At 35.1% G+C, this 24,854-nt stretch overlaps 1 protein-coding gene across 3 annotated transcripts in view; it reads left to right on the top strand.

Moving 5' to 3' along the window:
* Positions 1-3,648: 3,648 nt before the first annotated feature.
* The window catches only part of tbl1x (transducin beta like 1 X-linked), a 33,008-nt gene continuing 11,802 nt past the window's right edge, over positions 3,649-24,854 (top strand). For 2 of the 3 annotated variants that reach the window (XR_012384988.1, XM_073911998.1), the window contains exons 1-6: positions 3,649-3,919; positions 17,300-17,405; positions 19,171-19,316; positions 22,523-22,742; positions 22,924-23,056; positions 24,239-24,371. Coding sequence is in view for 2 of the 3 variants with exons in the window: in XM_073911998.1 (XP_073768099.1) it covers positions 17,348-17,405; positions 19,171-19,316; positions 22,523-22,742; positions 22,924-23,056; positions 24,239-24,371 (690 nt within the window). In the remaining variant the exon portion in view is untranslated. 3 annotated transcript variants of the gene reach the window in all.

Genomic DNA, 24,854 nt, shown 5'->3' with positions numbered 1-24,854 from the left:
CATGCAAACTCCACACAGAAACACCAACTGACCCAGCCATACACTACGGACAATTTAGCCTACCCAATTCACCTGTACTGCATGTGTTTATACTGTGGGGGAAACCGGAGCACCCGGAGGAAACCCACACAAATTAAAAATCAAAATTGTAACATTTTAAATGTAAATAAAATAAAATTTCTAGACAAATATTAATTACAATTAATACAGTTAAGAATGTAAATTAAAACCCCAAAAATAAAAATATAAATAAATCTATAAATAAAAATAAATAATTATTAAATTGCTATAAATAAACAGATTAATTTAATTTTCTTGATTTAAACCTATTTATTTTCACAAAAGACTGTAAGATACATGAGAAAAATGAGGCTCAGACTGACTCTGGAGAGCTGGAATGTTCTGGAAACGTTTATTATAGTTATTGAACTATAAAATAATAAAACGTTAAAATAATCATTACACCATGTGCGTACTAGACGTGAAAACAGATAAAGAAAGAGTGATAACAGCTATCTTCTGCACGTAATTCTGTGTTTATGAGGCCGTTTATTGGTTCTGTGTCTGCGATGTCGAGTTTGTTAAACCACAGACACATTTGCTTAAAAATAACCGTATTAAATGTCTCATATATTGGTTTGATGGACACATAAATGAATGAATGAATGAATGAATGAATGAATAAAAGAATGAATGAATGAATGAATGAATGAATGAATGAATGAATGAATGAATGAATGAATGAATGAATGAATGAATGAATGAATGAATAAAAGAATGAATGAATGAATGAAAGCATGGAAACATTCTGTATTTATTTTTTAATAAAACACCTCTCAAAAATCATCTGCAATGTTATGAAAACGTTAGTTTATGGTTATAAAAAAATATCATTTTCTCCATACGAGAAATAAATCCATTAAATGTTCTCTGAATGTTATGTCTGCAATGTTCTGAAAACGTTTATGGTTAAAAAAACAAAACTGACAACAACTTGCTCCATATTAGAAACACATCCATCAAATGTTCTCTAAATGTTAGTTTATTGTTTTACATAAACATAACGCCAACAGTAGACTACAATTTGCTCCGTGATAGAGATAAATCCATCAAACATTCTTATAAATGTTAGTTTATGGTTAGTTTAGATGTCTGCAATGTTATGAAAATGTTAGCTTAAGGTTATTAAAAAAACATAACACGAAAACTAGACAATAATTTGCTCCATATGAGAAATAAATCCATCAAACGTTCTCTGAATGTTGGTTTATGGTGATTTTAAATGTCTGCAATGTTCTGAAAACGTTGCTTTATGGATATAAAAATACAACAGCAAAACAATAACTTTAAATTGCTCCATATTAGAAATAAATCCATCAAACGTTCTTTGAATTTTAGTTTATGGTTAATTTAAGTGTCTGCAATGTTCTGAAAACATTAGTCTATGGTTATAAAAAACATAACACAAAAACTAGACTATAATTTGCTCCATATTAAAAAACAAATCCATTTAACGTTCTCTGAATGTTAGTTTATAGTTAGAAAGAAACATAACACAAAGAATTGACAGAAATTGCTCTGTAAACTATTAGAAAAACCTGTTAATCAAACGTTTTGTGAACGTTCGTTCTGACAACGTTAACTTACAGTTAAAAAAACACCACAAAAATAATAACTAGAATGAGCGTTTGCTCTCGAAACTATAAGAAAAAATGCATCAAACATTTTCTCAATGTTGGTATAAGATTAGTTTAGATGTCTGCATGTTCTGAAACCGTTACTTTATGATTAAAAATATCAACAATTTGCTCCATATTAGAAATAACTCCATCCAACGTTCTCTGAATGTTAGTTTATGATGAGTTTAGATGTCTGCAATGTTATGTAAATGTTAGTTTAAGGTTATAAATGAACACAACACCATGAAATGTTCTCTGAATGTTGGTTTATGGTCATTTTAAATGTCTCCAATGTTCTGAAAACGTTAATTTATGGTTGTAAATAAACATAACATCAAAATAATTACTAAAAATTGCTCCATATTAAAAATAAATCCATCAAACGTTCTCTAAATGTTAGTTTATGGTTATTTTAAGTGTTTGCAATGTTCTGAAAACGTTAATTTATGGTTGTAAATAAACATAGCATCAAAATAATTACTAAAAATTGCTCCACATTAGAAATAAATTCATCAAACGTTCTCTAAATGTTAGTTTATGGTTATTTTAAGTGTTTGCAATGTTATAAAAACGTTATTTTATGGTTATAAAAACATAACATCAAAATAATGACTATAATTTGCTCCATATTAGAAATAAATCCATCAAACGTTCTCTGAATGTTAGTTTGTGGTTATTTTTAACGTCTCAAATTGTTAGAGTTTACAAAAAAAAAAAAAACACCACAAAAAAGAAAGCAATTTGCACCATAAACTGTAAATAAAATCAATCAATCAAGCGTTCTTTAAATATTAGTTTATGTTTGTTTTATGCTTATTAAAAAAAACTAAAATGAAAACAACTGACTTTAAAAATCTATAATATAATCATTAATTAACAGTACAGAAACCTCCACTATTAGCATCCTGTGTATGTTTAGTTTACGGTTTCCAACATAAATAAAACATTAACTTCCTGTTACAGAAAGTATTGAGCCACAAAAAGCCCAAAATGGCGATGGGAGGTGTTATTTACTTCACAGTGGATGTGTTCTGATTTTCTGCTGTTGAATAAGCAGGTTTAAGGTCAGCTGCTCATTTTTCCATTGTGGGTCACAAAGTGCAAAAACTCCCCCTCCCCCATTCTCTGTGGCTGCGTCTCAATCCCTACCGCTAGCCCTACATAGACACCATGAAAGAAACTATCCTCAATTTGACTTCAAGGTTACCTTTTCAGTAATTTTACAAATTGTAATTATGCAAATGAGAATAGTTGATTCGGATAATTATATTATATGTGGATTTAATTTATGCATTTAATTTGAGATTGTTTAATTTATCCATTGGTTGGAATAGAATAAACTGTAAATAAGTGTGGAGGTAATTTACTAAACAATCAGATTTACTAAACAACCTGCTGAATGATAAAAAGGTCAAAAATCACTATGTTTATACATTAATTTATTAATAAGCCATTTTTATAAAGAATATTATAGATTTTTAATACAAATAATATATATTGTTTTGCATTAATAAAAAAGCCTGGCAGTTAAAATATTTCAAATAATAGATTTTAAATTTACTTTGTGTAAAATATATACATTTTTACAACCAAATATGCAATTAAAATGTTTAATTTAATTTAAAAAACATCTATAATGTAGGCTAAATAATTAAAATAGTTAGCTAAATGAATTCTTAAATAGGAAAAGTAAATAGCGTTTGATTAATAAATGAAATACATTTTAATAAATAATTACAGAAGGCAAAACTTAAATAGTAGTATTTCAATACATTAAATGTGGCCATTTAATATGTGTATACAAACGCTTTATTGTTTAAATTATTATAATATTCAATATAATTAATATTTTTTAACATTTTATTTAAAAATGCCTCATTTTAACTGTGTGAACTAATATACATAGCGGAAGTAGTGCGAGTAGTATGTAGTCTAGTTAGGGATCTTGGTATGCGTGAGAACACGCCCCGCCTCTCTCTCTTTCTGCTCTGTAGTAAGTGTGTGTGTTGCTGTCTTCCGACGCTCCATTCTCATATAAACACAGGAAACTTGTGTAAAAATACATATAATTCACATTTAATCGTGATTTGACGCACACGGGAGCGCGCTTATTTCTACACATCGACGTTTTAACGGACCGGCGCCGGTAACGAAGACTGAAGATGGGTTTAAAGTCGCAGTTTTCACACTGAAGTTGGTGGATATTGCCAAGTGGAAGTGAAAGAGCGTGAATTTCGAGGGTAAGAAGAAGCCATTGTGCTTTCATTTCAACTTTTATTCCGTGTGTTTGTGTCGTAGATGGCTGTGAGGAAACTAGCGTAACGTTTGAATGACTCTCTGCCGCGAACTTTACCACTCACTCGAAGTCTCTTTCTCCCGGTGTTTTGTGCTCATTTACGGCTTTAAAGAGCGCTAATGTCAGTATTCACCGGTGGGCACTCGGTGAAGCTCAGTTTGTGTTGTTTTTGTGCGGTAAAAACGGTTGAAATAAGCGGGAGATGCAGCCAACATCAAGCCGGTAGAAGCAGCACATGTTTGGGGTGGGGGAGGGGCGACCGGCCGGCTTCACCAGTACTACAGCTAGTTTAAAGTGATGCTAACTATTTTTGCTAACTATCTACTAGTTGAGATTGAGGTGAAGTTGGTTTAATATTCGCACATTCGTTCAGTGACAACGTGTGACACACTCCCTCCCATGTTTACCTTGGTACTTTGAATATTGGGTTTAAATAACATGCAAGTATGACTTCAAATCAGCATTATCACTATTCATTTGAATGTGAAGCATGGTACTTTGATAGTCATTGACTACTAATAAGACTTCACTATTTAGAATGGGCAAAGAGTACTTTAATGAAATGATATTATAAATGAGAAAGTCTTAATGTGTGAAGATAAAACCTTCTTTACCTCAATCTATATAGTATAGAGTATGGAGGTAAAGTTAGATAGTATAGAGGTAAAGTTGTTTATGTATTTGGATATTCAGACATTCTCCTTAATAATGTAATTTCAGAAAATAAATATTTGCAAATTCTAAATAGGGAAATCATATTAGCAGCAAATGACTATCAAAGTACAGCATTGTTCACAGTGAATTAGATAGTGTTGATGTTATTAAGAAGTCATACTTGCATGCTAACTCTGATCGAATATTCAACGTAACATGGTAAACAATATATAGACTGCTAAATGAACGAATGTGTGAATATAAAACCAACTTCACCTCTAAAAATTTAATAGTTACAAACACATGCTCACTCAAAACACAAAGGGATGACTATATTATATATTTTACTCAAATGTGCAACGGATTGTTTGAAAATGTTGATTTTGAGTTAAAATATGTGAACATCAGTATATCCTTATGTGAAAAAATAGTGTAACGTTTGTAATTAGTTTTTTACTGTATGTATTTTAGTTTACAACCAGTTTGTTTTAGCCTACAGTACTATTAACTATAATGAACTGATTAATTGTAATGAATACTGTAGCATGTTTTAGTTTTAACTGCAGTAAACCGTGGTGTATTTATGTATAGTATAGCATATAGTTGTAGAAAACTACTGTACTAGGTCATTTTTTTTTAAATTACTGTGGTTATTATATACAGCAGGGGTCACCAACCCTGTTCCTGGAGAGCTACCTTCCTGCAGATTTTAGTTGCAACCCTGACCAAACACACCTGTTTGTAATTATCAAGTGCTGCTTTAGGTACTATTAATTGGTTCAGGTGTGTTTGATCAAGGTTGGGACTGAATTCTGCAGGAAGGTAGCTCTCCAGGAACAGGGTTGGTGACCCCTGATATACAGTGTATCCGGGAAGTATTGATAGCGCTTCAGTTTTTCCACATTTTTTAATGTTACAGCTTTATTCCAAAATGAATTAAATTAATTTATTTCCTCAACATTCTACACACAATTCCCCATAATGACAATGAGAAAACAGAGTTTTTGAAATTGTTGCAAATTCTTAAAAATAAAAAAGCTGATAAATCGGATGTACATCAGTATTCACATCCTTTGGCGTGAAGCTGTAAATTGAGCTCAGGTTTGTTCTGTTTCCACTGATCATTCTTGAGATGTTTGAGCAGCTTCATTGGAGTTCACCTGTGCTCAATTCAGCTGATTGGACATGATCCGAAAAGGCTACACCTGTCTATATAAGCGCCCAGGGTTGACAGTGCATGACAAAGCACAAACCAAGCATGAAGACAAAGGAACTGTCTGTAGACCTCAGAGACAGGATTGTCTGGAGGCACAAGGCTGGGGAAGGTTACAGAAACATTTCTGCTGCTCTGAAAGCTCCAATGAGCACAGCGGCCTCCATCATCAATAAGTGGAAGATGTTTAACCACCAGGACTCTTCCTAGAGCTGGCCGGACATCTAAGCTGAGTGATCGGGGGAGAAGAGCCTCAGTCAGGGAGGTGATCAATAACCTGATGGTCACTCTGTCTGAGCTCCAGCGTTCTTCTGTGGAGAGAGGAGAACCTTACAGAAGGACAACCATCTGTGCAGCAATTCACCAATCAGGCATCTGTATGGTAGAGCGGGCAGACGGAAGACACTCCCCGCCTGGAGTTTGCCATCTGAAGGACTCCCAGAGCATCAGAAACTAAACTCTCTGCTCTGATGAGACTCAAACTGAACTGTTTGGAGTGAACGCCAGGCGTTACGTGTGGAGAACAGCAGGCAGCGCTCATCAGCAGGCTAACAGCATCCCTACAGTGAAGCATGGTGGTGTTGGCATCATGCTGTGGGGATGTGTTTCAGCAGCAGGAGCTGGAAGACTAGTCAGGATAGAGGGAAAGATGAATGCAGCGATGTACAGAGACATCCTGAATGAAGACCTGCACAAGAGTGCTCTCCACCTCAGACTGGGGCGACGCTTCATCTTCCAGCAGGACAATGACCCAAAACACACTGCAAAATAATTAAGTTATTTAATTAAGTCAATTAAGTGTCCTCACAGCAACTCAGTGGCAATTTCAAAAACTTCACATTGTCATTATGGGGTATTGTGTGTAGAATTTTGAGGAAATAAATGAATTTAATTCCTTTTGGAATAAGGCTGTAACATAAAAGAATGTGGAAAAAGTGAAGCGCTATGGACACTTTCCGGATGCACTGTACACTGTATTATATTTTAGTTTAAACTGCAGTAAACTGTGGTGTATTTATGTATAGTATAGCCTATAGTTGTAGAAAACTTCTGTATTGGGTCATTTGTTTATATTACTGTGGTTATTATATATGGATATATTATAAGACTGCACAATATATCGTTTCAGTATCGATATCACATTGTAAACATTCGCAAGCCACATCTCGAGCATACACAATGTTAAGTCTGGATTTATTTGATCATTTCGCGAGTGTTTGGCCTGTGACTGTGTAAGGGGTTGTGAGAGCATTCAGGCAAAATAAATAGTACAATTTTTTAACTTTAACAAATTAAAATTAATAAATTACATTGAATCGTTTATAAAACAGACTATGCAATATTAATGTACATTTGATTATTCAATTACTGTATACCTGAATACAGTCAACTCGCTGTTTGCATAATTTGTATCTTTTATTTTATTTAATTTATCTTTGCTCGTAGATTGTTTCTCTTATCTTATGCATATGCACTGTCCTACAGAATCATCCCAATCAATCTAAAATGATTAATTCTTTCCAAATAATTATTCAACACATCTAGTATGTTTGCTACTGTATGTTAAATAGTTCACAACGCTTTAGTTGTAGAATACTGTTGTATTAAATATAGTGAACTGATGAACCGATAAATAATGTAGTATATTTTAGTTTTTACTTCAGTAAACTGTGGTATATTGTTGTATAATATACTCTACAAAAAACTACAGTATTGGCTGATTCGTTTTTATTTCTTTTATACATTGTTTGAACTGATAAGACTTCAAATCACAAAGGAATGACAATAAAAACACTGAAAAAGTTGATTTTGAGATAAAATGTGTTATAATATCAGTATTTTCCCGCATAAAAAAATACTTAAGTAATTTTTAGGTAAACACTGTACTCATAACATACCATAATAAATGTGTTGAACTTTATATATTAAATTTACAACACCTTCTGATGAGTGCTTCAGCATACTGTAATTTTAACTATAGTCAATTGATCAACTGTACTAAATTCTGTAGTTTACTTTAGTTTTTTACTACAGTAAACTGTGGTGTATTGTAGTGTAATATAATCCATAGTTGGGAAAACTACAGTGTTGGGTCATTTGGTTATATTACTATAGTTGTTGTGTTACTGTTGCCACAAAAGAGGAACTGTTTAAATGGATATTGATTTTATTTGTAAGCAAAATGTAATTTCTCATAGCTTATTTATGCAGGTTTTTGGGGAAAATTGTCAAAATATTTAACAAAACTTACAGGAAATAGGTACTATTTATACATTCATATGCTCTAGGCAGAAGACTATTATGAGTTAATGATCAAATGTTGACTGTTAAACCATTGCTTCTCGGTGTTTGTCAACATGTGTTGCAGCACAATGTGGGAAATGTGTTATTCTGCCTTATACGCATCAAACACAGTACTGAGGCTTGCGTGTGCAATATAGACCAAAAATAACTTTGAATCATTGACAATGATTTGTTCAAATGGATTAATTCAGTGACAGGTCAGTGTTTTTCTGAGACACGCAATTGTTCTGCTTTGGCTTTGTATTATATGATATCTGAAATAGCTCAAAATCCTGCAACTTAAGAAAACATGTGCAAATAGAAAAACAGCAGAAAATTAAGAACACATCTTCATGAATTTGACAGCACATGTTGCAGATCCTTACAACATAAACACCAGTAGAAAACACTCTGCAAGTTATCACATGCAAACAGCACGGACCACAACAACAATATTTAAAGGGGTGAACTGAAAAAAAGTGACTGATCTGGCTTGGATTTGCTATTTGTGTAGTGATCAGGAAATAGTGACCTTCCCTGATAAAATGGTATGCTCTGATCTGTAGTTTTTAATAATAATGTAAATAATTAAATTATATAAATGATAGTTAATACCTATTATTAATTATAATGTTAATAATTAAAATAATAGATATTATACATGTACATTTGACCTCCCCATCACGGTTCATATCATTCATTCATTCATTCATTTTTCTTTGGCTTAGTCAGAGGTCGCCACAGTGGAATGAACCACCAACTAATCTGGCATGCTTTATGCAGTGGATGCTCTTGCAGGTGTATCCCGGTGCTGGGAAACATCCATAGACATACACTCTTTCACACACACACTCATACACTATGGGCAATTTAGTTAATCTATTCCGCCTATAGTGCATGTGTTTGGACTGTAGGGGAAATCGGAGCACCCGGAGGAAACCCGCGCCAATATGGGGTGAACATGCAAACTCCACTCAGAAACACTAAGCGGCCCAGCCGAGCCTCGAACCAGCGATCTTCTTGCTCTGAGGCGATAGTGCTAACTCCTGCGCCACTGTGCTGCCATTCATACCATTGGTGAAGCATAAATGCATCCAATCAGTCTAATAAATTATTAAAGTCTGGAACCGGCAGATCTAGAGCACCATAAAGACAAAATAAGTGTTCACTAGATATTTATTTCTACATATAGCCTGAATGTGAAGTCAAATTAGATGTGTAGTTTGGCCTACAGTAATGTCTGAAATGGCTAATCAGAGGTTACTGTAGGTCAGAATACACTAAATATCCCTCAAAACACTGAAAACTTAAATAATAATATCAATATATAAATAATACGTCATATAAATGTACATTTGACCATCCCTGTAGGGGTTCATATCATTGTGAATGCATAATTGCAGTAATCAGTTTATGCGAGGAGATAATTAATTGAACAGTCTGAAACCAGCAGATCTAGAGCACCGATAGACAGCGTAAGCGTTCTCAAACAGCTAATCTGAGATTCTGTAGGTTACAATACATTAAATATCATTTAAAACACAAAAACTTAAATATGTTTTATTAATAAATTGGATGTAGTTTAAATGAATACATACATTTGATTCACAGGAACATGTATTACAAGAACTAACATTATCGAAACAGTTGAATAGCAGTGACTACTGGTCAGTGAAGATGTTGGTGACCTGAAAGACGTTTATTTTAACACCTTGTTTATACCATTTTACTGTCTTTTGCATGTTATAAGCTGACAATTATTTATGAAAGGCTATTATACAAGACAACTAAATGAACTTATCCTCAACTAAACACAGTTCAAGGTTAATGAAAATAACTTTGCAGTGCTTCATTGTTAAAACAAGGTCAAAATAAATTGCAGATAATGTAACAAAGTTAGATGTATTACATCCTACCATATTTACTACCGTTAATCATACATAAATATAAATAGCACCAAGGATAAAATCAAGTTACATCTCACTATCACAAGGTCATATTTTATTATGGTGTTCAGAAATACTATAATTTACTATGGCATTATAAATAATCACTGTGCAAAACAATAGAACACAACCAGCTTTGCTATATTTTCAGCATAAATGTGATGCGTCTGGTTTATCAGCTACTAAAGGAATATAAAAACAGTATTACTTTTAATTGGTACAGTAAAATTTTGTTTCAGTCCAGTGTGCTTATGATGATTCTCGATTGTAATCTCCACTCATCTTCATATGGAGGTCACGTCCACTCCCACGCTACTTCTGGTTGCGCTGTTATAAATAGCTTTAGATTTGCACAGAGTTGTAAATCATTATGAATTGACGGAGCTAATGGTTAATAGGATTGCAGTGGGAGAGTTGTGGTCTCGGGATTTTCTCCAGGATTTGAGCAAAGCCTTCGGCATTCACTGCAAATCCAAATCCGTCTGAAAGAGTGATGCTGGGATGGCCTACTTCTGAAACTAGCCAGCTAGTGTCTAGAAAAACCTCACGTCTTGGCTTGTTTAATACTTTACTTTATGATAACACCATATTTAGGACAAAATAGATTGCATGTCTAGTTTATATTCATCTTCATAGTTCGGTTCAGGTTTATTCGTATAGCGCTTTTCACAATAATGATTGTTGTTCCAATGTAAAAAGCAATTAGTTAAATTTACATGAAAAATAATTACTTTAACTTTAATAATTGATTTTTACAGTGTGAAGGGCAGACAACATATGTAAACAGTATATACAGTCACCGGCCACTTTATTAGGTACACAGTACTAGTACTAGATTGGACCTACTTTTGCCTTCAGATCTGTCTTAATCCTTTGTGGCAGAGATTCGGTGTGCTCTTCTGCTGCTGTAGCCCATCCGCCTCAAGGTTGGATGTGTTGTGTGTTCAGAGATGCTCTTCTGCAGACCTCGGTTGTAACCTGAAGTAAAGTGAAACGGCTATACGTTGTGTTTGCTAGCCTCACGCATCATGCACCTGTCAGTCAGCACGTAACCTTAAAGGGTTAAACAAATGATGCACAGCACTAAACGGTTACAGAAAAGTTTGCGCTGTTATATGTCACTTACCCTTTAATACATTTTGGTGCGATTTTAACCCGCTAATAAAAAATAAAATGTTTTGAATGAGAAGCTGTAATGTAGCTTGGCGGGATGAATTTTGGCTTGGCGCCCGGCCATAGAAGAATGAATGTAGCGGAAACCATGACAGTAATTTATAAATAATATTGATGCATATTAAATACAGAAGAAGTCTGCCTTGTAGTTTTCTGCAGTTGGTTTTATTTGGGTTGTAAAGTCAATCTTTCTTCCTCAATGCGTTTCTGTTTATTAATTTAGCAGATACTTTTGTCAAAAGGGACTTACAAATGAGTCATCCATTGTGAAAAGGCAAGACTTTTTGCTTTTGTTTAGTCTTATTTTTTATTTGTTTTTTCTTTTGTTTTTGTAAATTTTTGCTTTATTTTAAATTATAATTTTTTGTTATTTTTTTATTTTTTATTTTATTTTCTATTTAGTTTTTAGGTTTGTTTGTTATTTTATTTCATTTTATTTTCATTATTTTTTATGTATTTGTTTATTTTTTATTTTATTTAAATTTCTTTATTTCTGTTTTGTTTTGGTGTTTTTATATATTTAAATTATTATTATTATTTTTTGGTATTTTTGTATTAAATTTTAATGTTTTATTTAGTTTTCGTTTATATTATTACAAATAGTAATATTTGTTGTTTTTTTTTTGTTATTTTTATTTTATTTTCTATTTAGTTTTTTTAGGCTTATTTGTTATTTTATTTTCATTTAATTTATTTTATATGTAGTTTTGGTTTATTTGTTGTTTAATTTAAATCATATTGTCTATTTAGTTATGTTTTTTTATTATTTAAATTTTCTCTGTAGTTTTGTCTGTTTGTTTTTTGGCTTAATTTATTTTTATTTTATTTTATATTTAGTTTTTAGGCTTATTTGTTTAATGTATTTTTTTCTATTTAGTTTTGGTTTATTTCAATTTAATTTTCTATTTAGTTATGGTTTGCGTTTTATTTTATTTAAATTTCTTTGATTTTCTATTTAGTTTTGGTATTTAGTTTTTTACAATTTTTAATTTATTCTTTTTCTTCAGTTTAGTCCTTATTTCATTTCATTTAATTTCTTTATTTCTTTATTTATTTTTGCTAATAATGATCAGTGGTTTGTCCAGCTGTGAGTGGTGTGCAGCATGAGTGATGAGTGTACCATGGATGTGTTGCTTGTGGTTCATCTGCTGTGCCACTCAGGAGAAAATGGCTGCTGTTTGCAGGTTTTACCGCACATCTGTCAGCCGTGACCAGCCAGGAGAAAATGAGCTCTGTGTCTCTGCTGCTTCATTCAGTTTCTGCCACATTCACCACACTGCCTTTTCTTTGCTGACAGTTTTTATTTTTCCATTATCTATTAACTGAGATTATGTTCATTAAACAGGGTTGTTTTTGTTGTTAATGTCTTTTTTAAGGACATGCTGACATTAACAGTTTCATTACTTCTGTGTTCTTTGGGTAATCTTTTGGTTTTGTGGCTGTTTTTAAGGACCCTGTAGGCTAGATTTTCATAGTAGATGACACTTTAGGCTAGTTTTAAATAGTGCTCTAGGCTAGTTTTAACAGTAGACAATGCTCTAGGCTAGTTTTAACAGTAGACGACGCTCCAGGCTTGTTGTAAAAGTAGATGACCCTCTAGGCTAGTTTTAACAGTAGACTGCACTCTAGGCTTGTTTTAACAGTAGATGGTGCTCTAGGCTAGTTTAAACAGTAGACAACGCTCTAGGTTAGTTTTAAATAGTACTCTAGGCTAGTTTTAACAGTAGATGATGCTCTAAGCTAGTTTTAACAGTAAACAACGCTGTAGGTTAGTTTTAAATACTACTCTAGGCGATGTAACAGACAACGCTCTAGGCTAGTTTTAAAAGTAGATGATGCTCTAGGCTAGTTTAAACAGTATATGGCACTCTAGGCTAGTTTTAACAGCAGACGACGCTTTAGGCTAGTTTTAACAGTAGACCATACTCTAGACTAGTTTTTAACAGTAGACGACGCTCTAGACTAATTTTAACAGCAGACAGTGCTCTAGGCTAGTTGTAACAGTAGACTGCGCTCTAGACTAGTTTTAACAGCAGACGACGCTCTAGACTAGTTTTAACAGCAGATGACGCTCTAGGCTAGTGTTAAATGTAAATGACAATTTAGGCTAGTTTAAACAGTAGTTGACGCTCTAGGCTAGTTTAAACGGTAGACGACGCTCTAGGCTAGGTTTAAATGTAGATGACACTTTTGGCTAGTTTTAAATGTAGATGACAATTTAGGCTAGTTTAAACAGTAGATGACGCTCTAGGCAAGTTTTAAATGTAGATGACACTTTAGGCTAGTTTTAAAAGTAGATGACTCTTTAGGCTAGTTTAAACAGTAGACGGCGATTCAGGTTAGTTTTAAATAGTGCTCTAGACTAGTTGTAACAGTAGACGGTGCTCTAGTTAAGTTTTAAATGGCGCTCTAGGCTAGTTTAAACAGCAGACGACGCTCTAGGCTAGTTTTAAATGTAGATGACACTCTAGGCTAGTTTAAAGTAGATGACGCTCTAGGTTAGTTTTAAAAGTAGATGAATCTTTAGGCTAGTTTAAACAGTAGACGATCCAGGTTAGTTTTAAATCGTGCTCTAGACTAGTTGTAACAGTAGACGGTGCTCTAGTTAAGTTTTAAATGGCGCTCTAAGCTAGTTTAAACAGCAGACGATGCTCTAGGCTAGTTTTAAATGTAGATGACACTCTAGGCTAGTTTAAACAGTAGACGACGCTCTAGGTTAGTTTTAAATAGTGCTCTTGGCTAGTTGTAACAGTAGACGGTGCACAGGGCCAACCGAACTCTCGTCTCCTCCACCAGCTGTGGGAAAAGCCATTATAACAACACAGATCACTGCCCATTCATGCAAGAGTCCTTCAGAAAAAAAGTGATTGACAGGTGCCAGGTGGTCATTTGTTTGTAACTTTATTTTTTAATGGTTTGGTTATGGGTAAAGCAAAGACCATGCGGGTCAGGTAGTGAAAACAGTTGGCTACAAATAATTAATTCGTTTTGATTTAATTGAAATTTAATAACCACCCCCGCCTACGACGACGATGGCATTGTCTATTGTGATGTTTCACTTTAGACATCGTACAATGCCAAATTGGTCAACATCGCCCAACCGTAGTAGACCGTGCTCTGGGATATTATTAACAGCATACAGTGCTCTAGGCTAGTTTTTAACGGTGCTCTAGGCTAGTTTTCATCATCAGACGGCGCTCTGGGCTATTTTTTTAATGGTTTATTTATACAGTTTTCGAACACATCACAAAAGTAAACAAGAGTTCCTATAATTCTTAATTGTGCTGATGATGCTCTTGTGTTTTAGTTTCTCCTCTTTCATGGCCTCTGACTATATCTAGTGCACTTCTCTTCATTGCACACTACAGAGGGCCTGCAAAGCCTGACACTGTCCTCTGTGTTGAGTCTTTCTGCGGACATCAGTGTAATTAGTGACTCTCCTCTGACGTGGATTAGCAGAAGTTCAGCAGGTTCCCATGATCAGTTCATACAGATCTGCTTTTCATGTCCTACGGGCGGTTTGTGTCGACTAATAAAATGAAGGTAATCAAACAACACTGATATAAAAGGGACATATTATGAAAAAATTACTTTTATGCAGGGTTTAATATGAATATCTCCAGCCTCTAATGGTCAACATGAAATAATTGTGTTTGTTATAATCAGACTTGATGAATGAAACACTTTGATTGACATTCTCCCTTAGGACGTGTCATCTTAGGGTGAAAGCCCCGCCCACTAGTGCCCATTTCTCCCTCATTAGCATAAATAGCAGCCCTGAGTGAGAAGCAGCCGTCTGTCCATTAGAGTGTTTGAGCTGCTGAAGATAATGTCAGCATAGAGTCTTATAGATGGATTGGATGGAGGATTATAGATGTGGAGTTTTAGATGAATAGCGACAGGAGCGACAGACTGAAAAGGGTCAGGGTTTACACTATCAGTTAGGGCTGGGCGATTTTTTTCGATTAATTCGAATTTACGTTTTTCAGACGATTTAATTTTTAAATCAAATCGAGAAATCACGATTTTTAAAAATATATATTTAATACATTATAATGGCACGAGTGCGCTTTGGTTCACTCTGTATGAAGCAGGAAGCACACCAGAAGCGCCTCTCGGCGACGCACCACACAGCACCACGATTCAGGATGCAGGTCATATTTCAGCCACGCCACAGAGCGCCATCTGATTAGTTTCATGTTAAATATCATGCGAATGTGCGCGTCTGCTGTGTGATAGTTTAAACTGTCATGTGCGCGCCTGTTAAAGCGTGAAGTCATGTAGGATTTTCATTAGTCTGAGTCACGTCTGTGTGGATTGTCAAGACATATTCCCTCATCAAGTCGATAAACTCGATCTCAACATGTATGAAGGACTTAAAAGCCTGCCATGTGAAAAACCGCGCCGATCTTTTGGTTTGAACACGAGTAGAGGTGAGGGCCTGCAGCAGTGAAAATGAAAGTAGTCGCCCCCATGACGTCATTTAGCGGACCTAGTTAAAAACCAGACAGATCAGGCAGCATAATACAGAGAGTGGAGCAAAGCGCATCAAATGATCGATATTTAAAAGGGGAAAAAAGAAAAATAGATTAAATATATTAATTTATATTAGACACACATCTGGTGCTTGTATTTGCTCCTGCTATACGTCCACAACTTCACGCATTGGGTTAAATTAGGCTTTACAGTTTCCATGTTCAGTCCTTTTCTTCCACTGTGTCTTTTTAAGAAAAAGGCAGCAGCATTACAACCTGACATTTAATCAGAAGACAAAGTCAAAGCCGAGCTGACAGCCAATCTTTTCTAGACTCAGCAAAGCTTGCAAAAAATACCTCTGTATTCCTGCAACTGCAATATTTACACAAATATTTCTTATTCAAATCTTCAGCAACGCTATTTAACTCGTGAATTTGTTTTACATTTATTTACACCTTGACCGATTTTTCTATGACATGGCCATTAAAAATACAGTGTTCCTTAACCAGATGGTTTTTCAAGTTACTTTTAAAGAGAATGTTACTTATATCATGTTGTTGTAATGTTTTGAGAAGACTAGTAACACAATTAAAAAAAAAAAAATCGAAATCGTGAATCGGTCAAACTTTATAAAAAACCTAAATTTTTTTTTTTTTTTGCCAAATCGCCTAGCCCTACTGCCAGTTACATGTATTCCGATTTTATGCTCATGTGACACAGATCGGATCTGTTCTATGACCGTGTGAACACGAAAAAAAAAACGCATGCATTCAAATATTCAGAGATATCCTTCATATGTGGAAATAGATCTGATATGTGACAAGGCGACTGTCATGTAAACAGGCAGATCAGATTTATTGAGGCGTTCTGTTCTGTACATCATATGATTCATTTTTTAAATAAATATAGCAAAAAGTACTACAAATAATGACCTTGACGTATTACTTGTCAGTCAGACACAGAGAAACAGTGGTGATTTATACTGCAGTGTGATAATCTCTAACATATCTAATTTACCAGTAGAGGTTTAAATGATCTTAATTCAGTTGGCATTTACCAAGTATTCGCTAATACCTGATAATCAGGCTTTGTTTAGACAAAACTGTAAAACTAAGAGACTGACTTGTTAGCATTTATTTATCCTTGGATGACCTGAAAATAAGATGAACATTAACATGTGACCTCATGAGTCTAAACTCCCTGTTTGTGAGTTGGGTTTTGTTATGTTTGTCCCGTGTTATTACTTCATTATGACTGCTATGCTCTTGGAGGAACTCCATCCCTCAGCCCTTACCCATCATGGCCTCCCAATCATCCCCATCCACCAAACTGGCTCTATCACTGTCTCTTCACTCCTCCAATAGCTGGTGTGTGGTGAGCGCACTGGCGCCGTTGTCCTGTGGCTGCCGTCGCATCATCCAAGTGGATGCTTCACACGGCTGGTGGTGTGGAGAGCCCCCTCTCATGATTGTGAATGGCCATACACAATAAATGCGCTATATAAATACACATTACATTACTTTGGATTGCTCACTTGGTAATAATAAATGAATGAAACTGTAGTGTTTGTGTCCTGCAGGGGGCGATCGTGAGCTCCAGCGCCGCTCGTCCTCCGAGGTGAGCTAAGATGAGCATTACCAGTGATGAAGTCAACTTTCTGGTCTACAGGTATCTGCAGGAGTCAGGTAAACACTCACAAGTGTGTTTCTCTGCATGTGTGTGTTCGTGTTTCTGTGCGTGTTTGTGTTTGTGGGTGAGTATATCTGAATGCATTTGTGTGTATCTGAATGTTGTTTTATGCGTATCTACATGCTTGTGTGTGTGTGTGTGTGTGTGTGTGTGCTTGTTTGCACGTGTGTCAATGCTGTTTGTGTGCATGTGTGTTTGTCTGTATTGTGTGTGTCTGTTTTTGTTTGAGTGTAGAGATCTGTGCGGGACTAAATTTTGAATCCCGCTCCCGCCCGCACCCGCCAGGTTTTAGCCGGAACCCGACTGCTCCCGCTTATATTAAGCACTTGATGTCCCGCTGCCCGACCCGCCCAATTTTCTATCCGCCGCGCCCAATCCCGCTAAAGAGCGGGGGGAGAACAAAACCGAAAAATCACCCAGTTATACAGTCCAGACAGCCTATAACAAGCTGTCTTTATAAACACACACACGCACAGCACCAAGCACACACACACAGACAAAGCTTTCTCTCTCATTCGCGCGCGCGCGCCCTCTAACACACACTCATAAGCACCAAGCACAAACACAGCGCGCACACACACACACACCCACACACACACACACACACACACACACACACACACACACACTGCAACAAACAAGCTAAACACAGCATCGCGCTATTTCATTTACACACATACATACGCGTGCTCACTCGGGAGTAGGGAGCGATATTGCTAGACAGCCCGCTCCCGTCCCAAATTAAACCCGTTACCAACCGCTCCCGTGATTTATTCGGAAATTTATACCCGCGCCGTAGAAATCTGGTCGGGTCCTGCGGCGCCCGCGGGACAGCCGCGGGAATGCAGACCTCTATTTGAGTGTGCGTGTTTCTGTGTTTGTGAGTCTGTGTGTTTGTTTGCATTGTGTGTGTGTGCATGCATGCATGCATGTATGTGTGTGTATCTGTGTTGTTTGTGTGTGTGTGTGTGTGTGTGTGTGTGTGTGTGTGTGTGTGTGTGTGTGTGTGTGTGTGTGTGTGTACATGCATTTACGATTGTGTATGTTGTGTCTGTTTGCGCACATGTTTGTGTGTGTGTGCTGTTGGTGTGCATGTGTGTATGTGTGCATGTCTGTGTGTGCTGTTTGTTTGTATTGTGTGTATGCGTGTGTGGTGTTTGTTTACATTGTGTGTGTGTGTGTGTGTGTGTGTGTGTGCATGCATGCATGTCTGTGTTTGTTTGTTTGTGTGTCTACATGTGCTGTTTGCTTGCATTGTGTTCTTGCATGTGTGTGTATGTTGTGCGTGTCTGCTGTTTGTGTGCATGTGTTGTGTGTGGGGTGATTGTTTGCATTGTGTGTATGTGTGTGTGTGGTTTTTGTTTGCAGTGTGTGTGTGTGTGTGTGTGTGTGTGCGTGCGCATGCATGTGTCTGTTTGTGTGTCTGCGTGTGCTGTTTGCTTGCATTGTGTGCTTGCATGTGTGTCTGCTGTTTGTGTGCGTGTGTATCTGTGTGTGGGGTGATTGTTTGCATTTTGTGCATGTGTGTGGGTTTTTTTAAACTTTGTATCTGTGTGGTTGTATGTATGTATGTGTGTGTGTGTGCACATGTGCACGAATGTGTGTGTGCATGCTTCAATGTCATAATAACACCAATTTGTGTAATGTTATCATGGATATGGATACAGGCCATGTGCTCATTTTCTAAAAAGCTTCTAAATGCACAGTATAAAACACACGGAAACCTATAGAACATCCCTACATGTGTGTGTGTTTTTGCAGGTTTCTCTCACTCTGCGTTCACATTCGGCATTGAGAGTCACATCAGTCAGTCTAATATAAACGGGACTCTGGTGCCCCCTGCTGCACTCGTCTCTGTACTGCAGAAAGGCCTTCAGTATGTGGAGGCTGAGATCAGCATCAATGAGGTCAGGAATTAATTAACCACTCAAAGCTTTCATTAGCCCCAGTCATTGTTCATTCATGTTTGCTAATGCATTAACTAACACATTACTGTATTTGTAAGTGTGCTTTAACAAACATTTAATGTTGCTGAAGTTGAACAAATGTGTTGTTTATTGTTAGATCCTGTTATCTAATCTTCTAACAAATACATTAGTGTATGAGTAAGTAAACATGAACTAATTAAACTGTTAATGTAAAGAGATGGGTTAAGTGATGCCTAAGAGATGTTATTTATTGTTAATCATGTTAACTAATACATTAACTTACTTTAAGTCATCCTTATTTCTGTAGTAAAAGTATGAAGCTTAGAATTGATTATTTTTATTATAATTTTTGTCATCGTGTGTGTGTGTGTGTGTGTGTGTGTGTGTGTGTGTGTGTGTGTGTGGATATACAGTTGACAGCAGACGTTTACTGTATAGAATGGCACATAACCATTTAAAGAAAAGTCAGATGTTAATGTGACTAAATTTCCCTCTTGTTGGTAAGCTAGGATGATGAAATGTGTTTCTGTTCTGCTTAATAGCAGAATAATGAGAGAGATATTGTTTGAGAAATTGTTATAACTCTTCTTGAAAGTCAAGTTTACACACAATAAGATTATTCTGCCTCTGGAAAAGCTCAGATGATGATGTCAAGGTTTTGGAAGTTTCTGATTGGCTAATTGACAACATTTGAGTTAATGTGAGGCACAACTGTAGAATAGTATTGAAGGAAAAGCTCAAACACACTGCTTCCCTGTGACAACATGGAGAAATAAACAAGCCAGAATCAACAACAAAACCAGATTACAATTAGCTGAATTACACTGGGAAAAAGATTTGGAGACATGTCCTGTGGACTGATGGAGCTAAGATTGAACTGTTTGGCCATAATGACCAGTGTTACATTTGGAGGACAAAGGGGAAAGCTTACAAGCCTAGAACACCATCCCAACTGTGAAGTATGGGGGCGGCAGCATCATGTTGTGGGGCTGTTTTGCTGCAGGAGGGACTGGTCCACTTCACAGCATAGATGGCATCATGAAGAAAGAACATTATGGAGAAATACTGAAGCAACATCTCAACACATCAGCCAGGACATTACAACTTGGCCACAAATGGCTCTTCCAAACAGACCATGATCATAAGCACACTGCCAAATTAGTTCACATGTGCTTTAAGGACAACAGAGTAAATGTTTTGGAGTGGCCATCACAAAGCCCTGATCTCAGGTTTGTGAGCAGGACAGCCTACAAATCTGACTCAGTTACAGCAATTCTGTCAGGGGGAATGGGCCAAAATTCCTGCAAACTATTGTGAGAAGCTTGTAGAAGGAGACCCAAAACATTTGACCAAAGTTACACAGTTTAAAAGCAAAGCTAAAAAATACCAAGGAAATGTGTGTTAACTCTTGGCTGTCTAGAAATTAATAAAAATTCTCTCTTATTCTGGCATTTAGCAAATGTAAATCATTTAGGTAATCCTAACGGACCTAAAATAGTAAACGTTTAGTATAGTTTATCACCAGACATTCTTTAAAAATGGTTATGTTGCTTTTTTAGCGTTTATGTAAACTTCCGGTTTCAACTACACACATACACACATTTTTTTTACAAGTAATATATTTAGTAATTTATATACAATTTTGTATATATAAAATTTTGTTTTGATTTACTACAGCATCTTGTCGGATGACTATATATATATATATATATCATTTTTTTTATTATATATATAAAATTTTATTAAAAAAAATTTTTTTTAAAGCTTTTCTCAGTAGTTTACATTAAATATTTTATTGTTGAATGTTTCTCTCGCTCTCAGCTTTAGAAAGCGAGAAAGCAAAAGATCAATCCCACACATATTAGTAGATTTAGAATTACTACATTTTTGCAGGTGGACCCAAAAAGGCACATCTCTGTGGGTCTGCAGAGCACGTGAGACTGTGTTGACAGTTATATATATATATCTGTGCTTCCCACACATAGAGTTTACTTTGGTGGGCCGCCCAAGTACATTTAAAGCAACATTTTTTCTAATATCATTCTTTTACATGTCTTTTTTTTTTGTGTATCCTCCCAATAGGCCTATAAACAAGCATTCGCGATCGGTGGAAAATATTCTCTCATTTACCTGTTTTGTACTGAGCAAAACTGTCAACACAGTGTCACGTGCTCTGCAGACCCACAGAGATGTGCCTCTTTGGGTCCGGCTGCGTGAAATCTAGTAATTCTAAATCTACTAATATGTGTGGGATTGATCTTTTGCTTTTGCTTTCTCGCTTTGTAAAGCTGTTGTAAATTGTATGCACACAGTCAGGAGAGCGAGAGAAACATTCAATAATAAAATATTTAATGTAAACGACTGAGAAAAGCTTTTCTAAATACTCATAGAGGATGAAATCATGAGGGAGTATGAAATTAAATTGGCTGCAAAATATTTGTACAGCATTAGAAATGGTTAATCAACTCTTCATAGTTAATCATCTTGTCTGTTTTTGTTCCTATTTTTCTGTAATTTCTCATTTGCTGTATATTGTTATTAATTTGATGTCAATATATTACATATTTTATACATCTAAAATGCTTTGGCAATACTGTGCAAAATGTCATGCCAATAAAGCAACCTGAACTTGAATGAGAGATTAAAAAGAAGCAGATTTTACCGGTCAGATGGGTGCACATGGTTCTGGAATAGCATTAAAAAGTAATAGAAATAGTGGATTTATTTTTTATTTTTAACTTTAACCCATTGAAAAGAAGCATATATATATATATATATATATATATATATATATATATATATATATATATATATATATATATATATATATATATATATATATATATATATATATATATATCAATTGTTTTGAAATTTTTATGGGAAAAAAAGCTCCAAAATGTGTCCAAACATTTAGTACTGCAGGAGCTGCAAGAAATTCAAAATAAATTAGTTTAAATTGTAAGTTTGTATTATTGCAAACCTTTATTATTATTTGTGAGTTACACATTGTTAAAAATGATTAAAGACCAGTAGAATATTTACTCAAAAACACAGGGATAGCCACCCCTGTTTTAGATGTTTTTTTTTTTTCTATTGTTTTGTGTCTTTCAGGATGGAGCAGTGTTTGACTGTATTTTTTAGTTTTTTTTCAGTGTTTGACCATTTTGTTGTGTGTGTTTCAGGATGGCACAGTGTTCGACGGCCGGCCGATCGAGTCTCTGTCTCTCATTGATGCAGTGATGCCGGATGTGGTTCACAGCAGACAGCAGGCCTTCAGGGATAAACTCTCCCAGCATCAGCATCAGGGCTCCAGCTCCAGCAATAGCAGCGTCGCTCCATCACTCACTAACAGTAATGGAGAAACACCAGTCAACGGAGACCAGAACGGCACACACACACACAGTACGGCACACATCTGACACAAACACACACAAAAATGGAACGGCATGAAAAAGAACAGAATACAGTGAGGTTAACAGAATGGAATAGAATAGAATGGAAAGGAATAGAAGTTTTCTTTACTCAGCCTTGCAATGTATTATGGGTGGATCAGCTAAAGTGACGCTCTGCTTCTGTGTGTCAGATGATGATGATATGGAGATGGAGGTGGAGGGAGAGGCTCAGATTCCCCCCAGTAAAGCCACCGTTCTGCGGGGTCATGAGTCTGAGGTGTTCATCTGCGCCTGGAACCCTGTCTGTGACCTGCTGGCCTCTGGGTGAGTCTGTGCACACGCTGACCTCTGATCTCTGACCTCAACATGAGACCAGGGGCAAAGGGCTGTTCATTGAATACTATTGATTTAAATGTTTCTCTCTGTTGTGAACGGTTTTTGAGTTAAAAATTTTCAAGCAGGTTTCAAAAATGTAAGAATAAGTACATTTAATTAAATAAATAGTCACAAATGTACTAAAACTTAAATAAAAATTGTTTAAAAGCTTCTTTAAAATATTTTTTATTAATTTAAATCCACAACAAAAAGCAAAAAAAAAAATTAAGTACAATTTATATAAATATAAAGTAACATTGAAAAATGCCATTACAAAAATCCATGTGTAACATTTTTTGATAAAACTAAAATAAAAAAAGAATTTCAAAGAAGCATTTAAAGAAACTATTTTAAATAAAAGAAAATTATTTTTACAAAAATACTAAAACTTAAAAGTTTTAAGTAAAATTAATATTGGCAAATTCATATTCATATAAATCTAAAATATATATCTTCAATCAGCAATATAAAATGTATATATGAACAAATTAATAGCAATTAAAAACTAAATAAAACTAAAATAAAATGAATTTTAATTGAGTAATTAAAGAGATTAAAACCAAAACTAAAAAATACAAAACTTTAAGAGTAAAATTAATATGTATAAATAAATAAATAAATAAATATATATATATATATATATATATATATATATATATATATATATATATATATATATATATATATATATATATATATATATATATATAAATATATAAATATATATATATATATGTATAAAATAACATTAAAAATGTATAAAAGGGTGCCACGGTGGCGCAGTGGGTAGCACGATCGCCTTACATCAAGAAGGTCACTGCTTTGAGTCTTTGGTTGGCCAGTTGGTGTTTGTGTGGAGTTTGCATGTTCTCCCCATGTTGGCGTGGGTTTCCTCCAGATGCTCCGGTTTCCCCCACAAGTCCAAAGACGTGATATAGGCGAATTGGGTTAGCTAAATTGTCTGTAGTGTATGTTTGTGAATGAGTGTGTTTGGGTGTTTCCAATAGAAACTAGGAAATATTTTAAAACTTTGAAGTTTGCTGTGTTTATTTGTGATGTTTGTGACTCGGTTGTAAGTGGCTTTGTACAAAAGCATCTGCTAAATGACTTTATGTAAATGTTTGCATGCAGCTCTGGCGACTCCACGGCGCGCATATGGAACCTGATTGAAAACAGCTCCACTCAGCTGGTGCTCCGGCACTGCATCCGAGAGGGAGGACAGGATGTGCCCAGCAACAAAGATGTCACTTCTTTAGACTGGAACGTGAGTGTGAAGCTGAACTATTGATGTTTTAAAATAAGATGAAACTATACTCTGTCCTTCTGTCATATTTTCAGCTGCGGCCTCATATGTTCATGATAGAAAATAAATATTGTTTTTCACCAAGGCAACCTGTAGTGCTGAAATATAATTGGTTAAACTGGCAGTGGGCGGAGCTACAGAGATCAAAACAAAGACATTTGGACACAGAACACATTCTAAAGGGCGAATTGCTGGGTTTAGCATTGTTTTTCAGTAATATTTGATTAAAATAAATACATTTGAATAATGCATTAAATTAGATATAATGTAAAAAAAAATTAAGTAATTATTTTTTTAAAAATTACCTTTTAAATGTAAAAAGAAAATGTAAACAAAATATATTCAATAAATGAATAATTTATTCATTATTAATTCAAACCATTTTGATTGTTTAGGATTCTTTCAGTTAAATTTGTTTCTTAAATGTTTTTTCGCTTTTGTCTG

The sequence above is a fragment of the Danio rerio genome, chromosome 9 (assembly GCF_049306965.1).
Source record: "Danio rerio strain Tuebingen ecotype United States chromosome 9, GRCz12tu, whole genome shotgun sequence".
In the NCBI taxonomy this organism is placed as follows: Eukaryota; Metazoa; Chordata; class Actinopteri; order Cypriniformes; family Danionidae; genus Danio; species Danio rerio.
The sequence above is the reverse complement of the archived record's forward strand: the minus strand, read 5'-3'. Positions and strand labels throughout refer to the sequence as shown.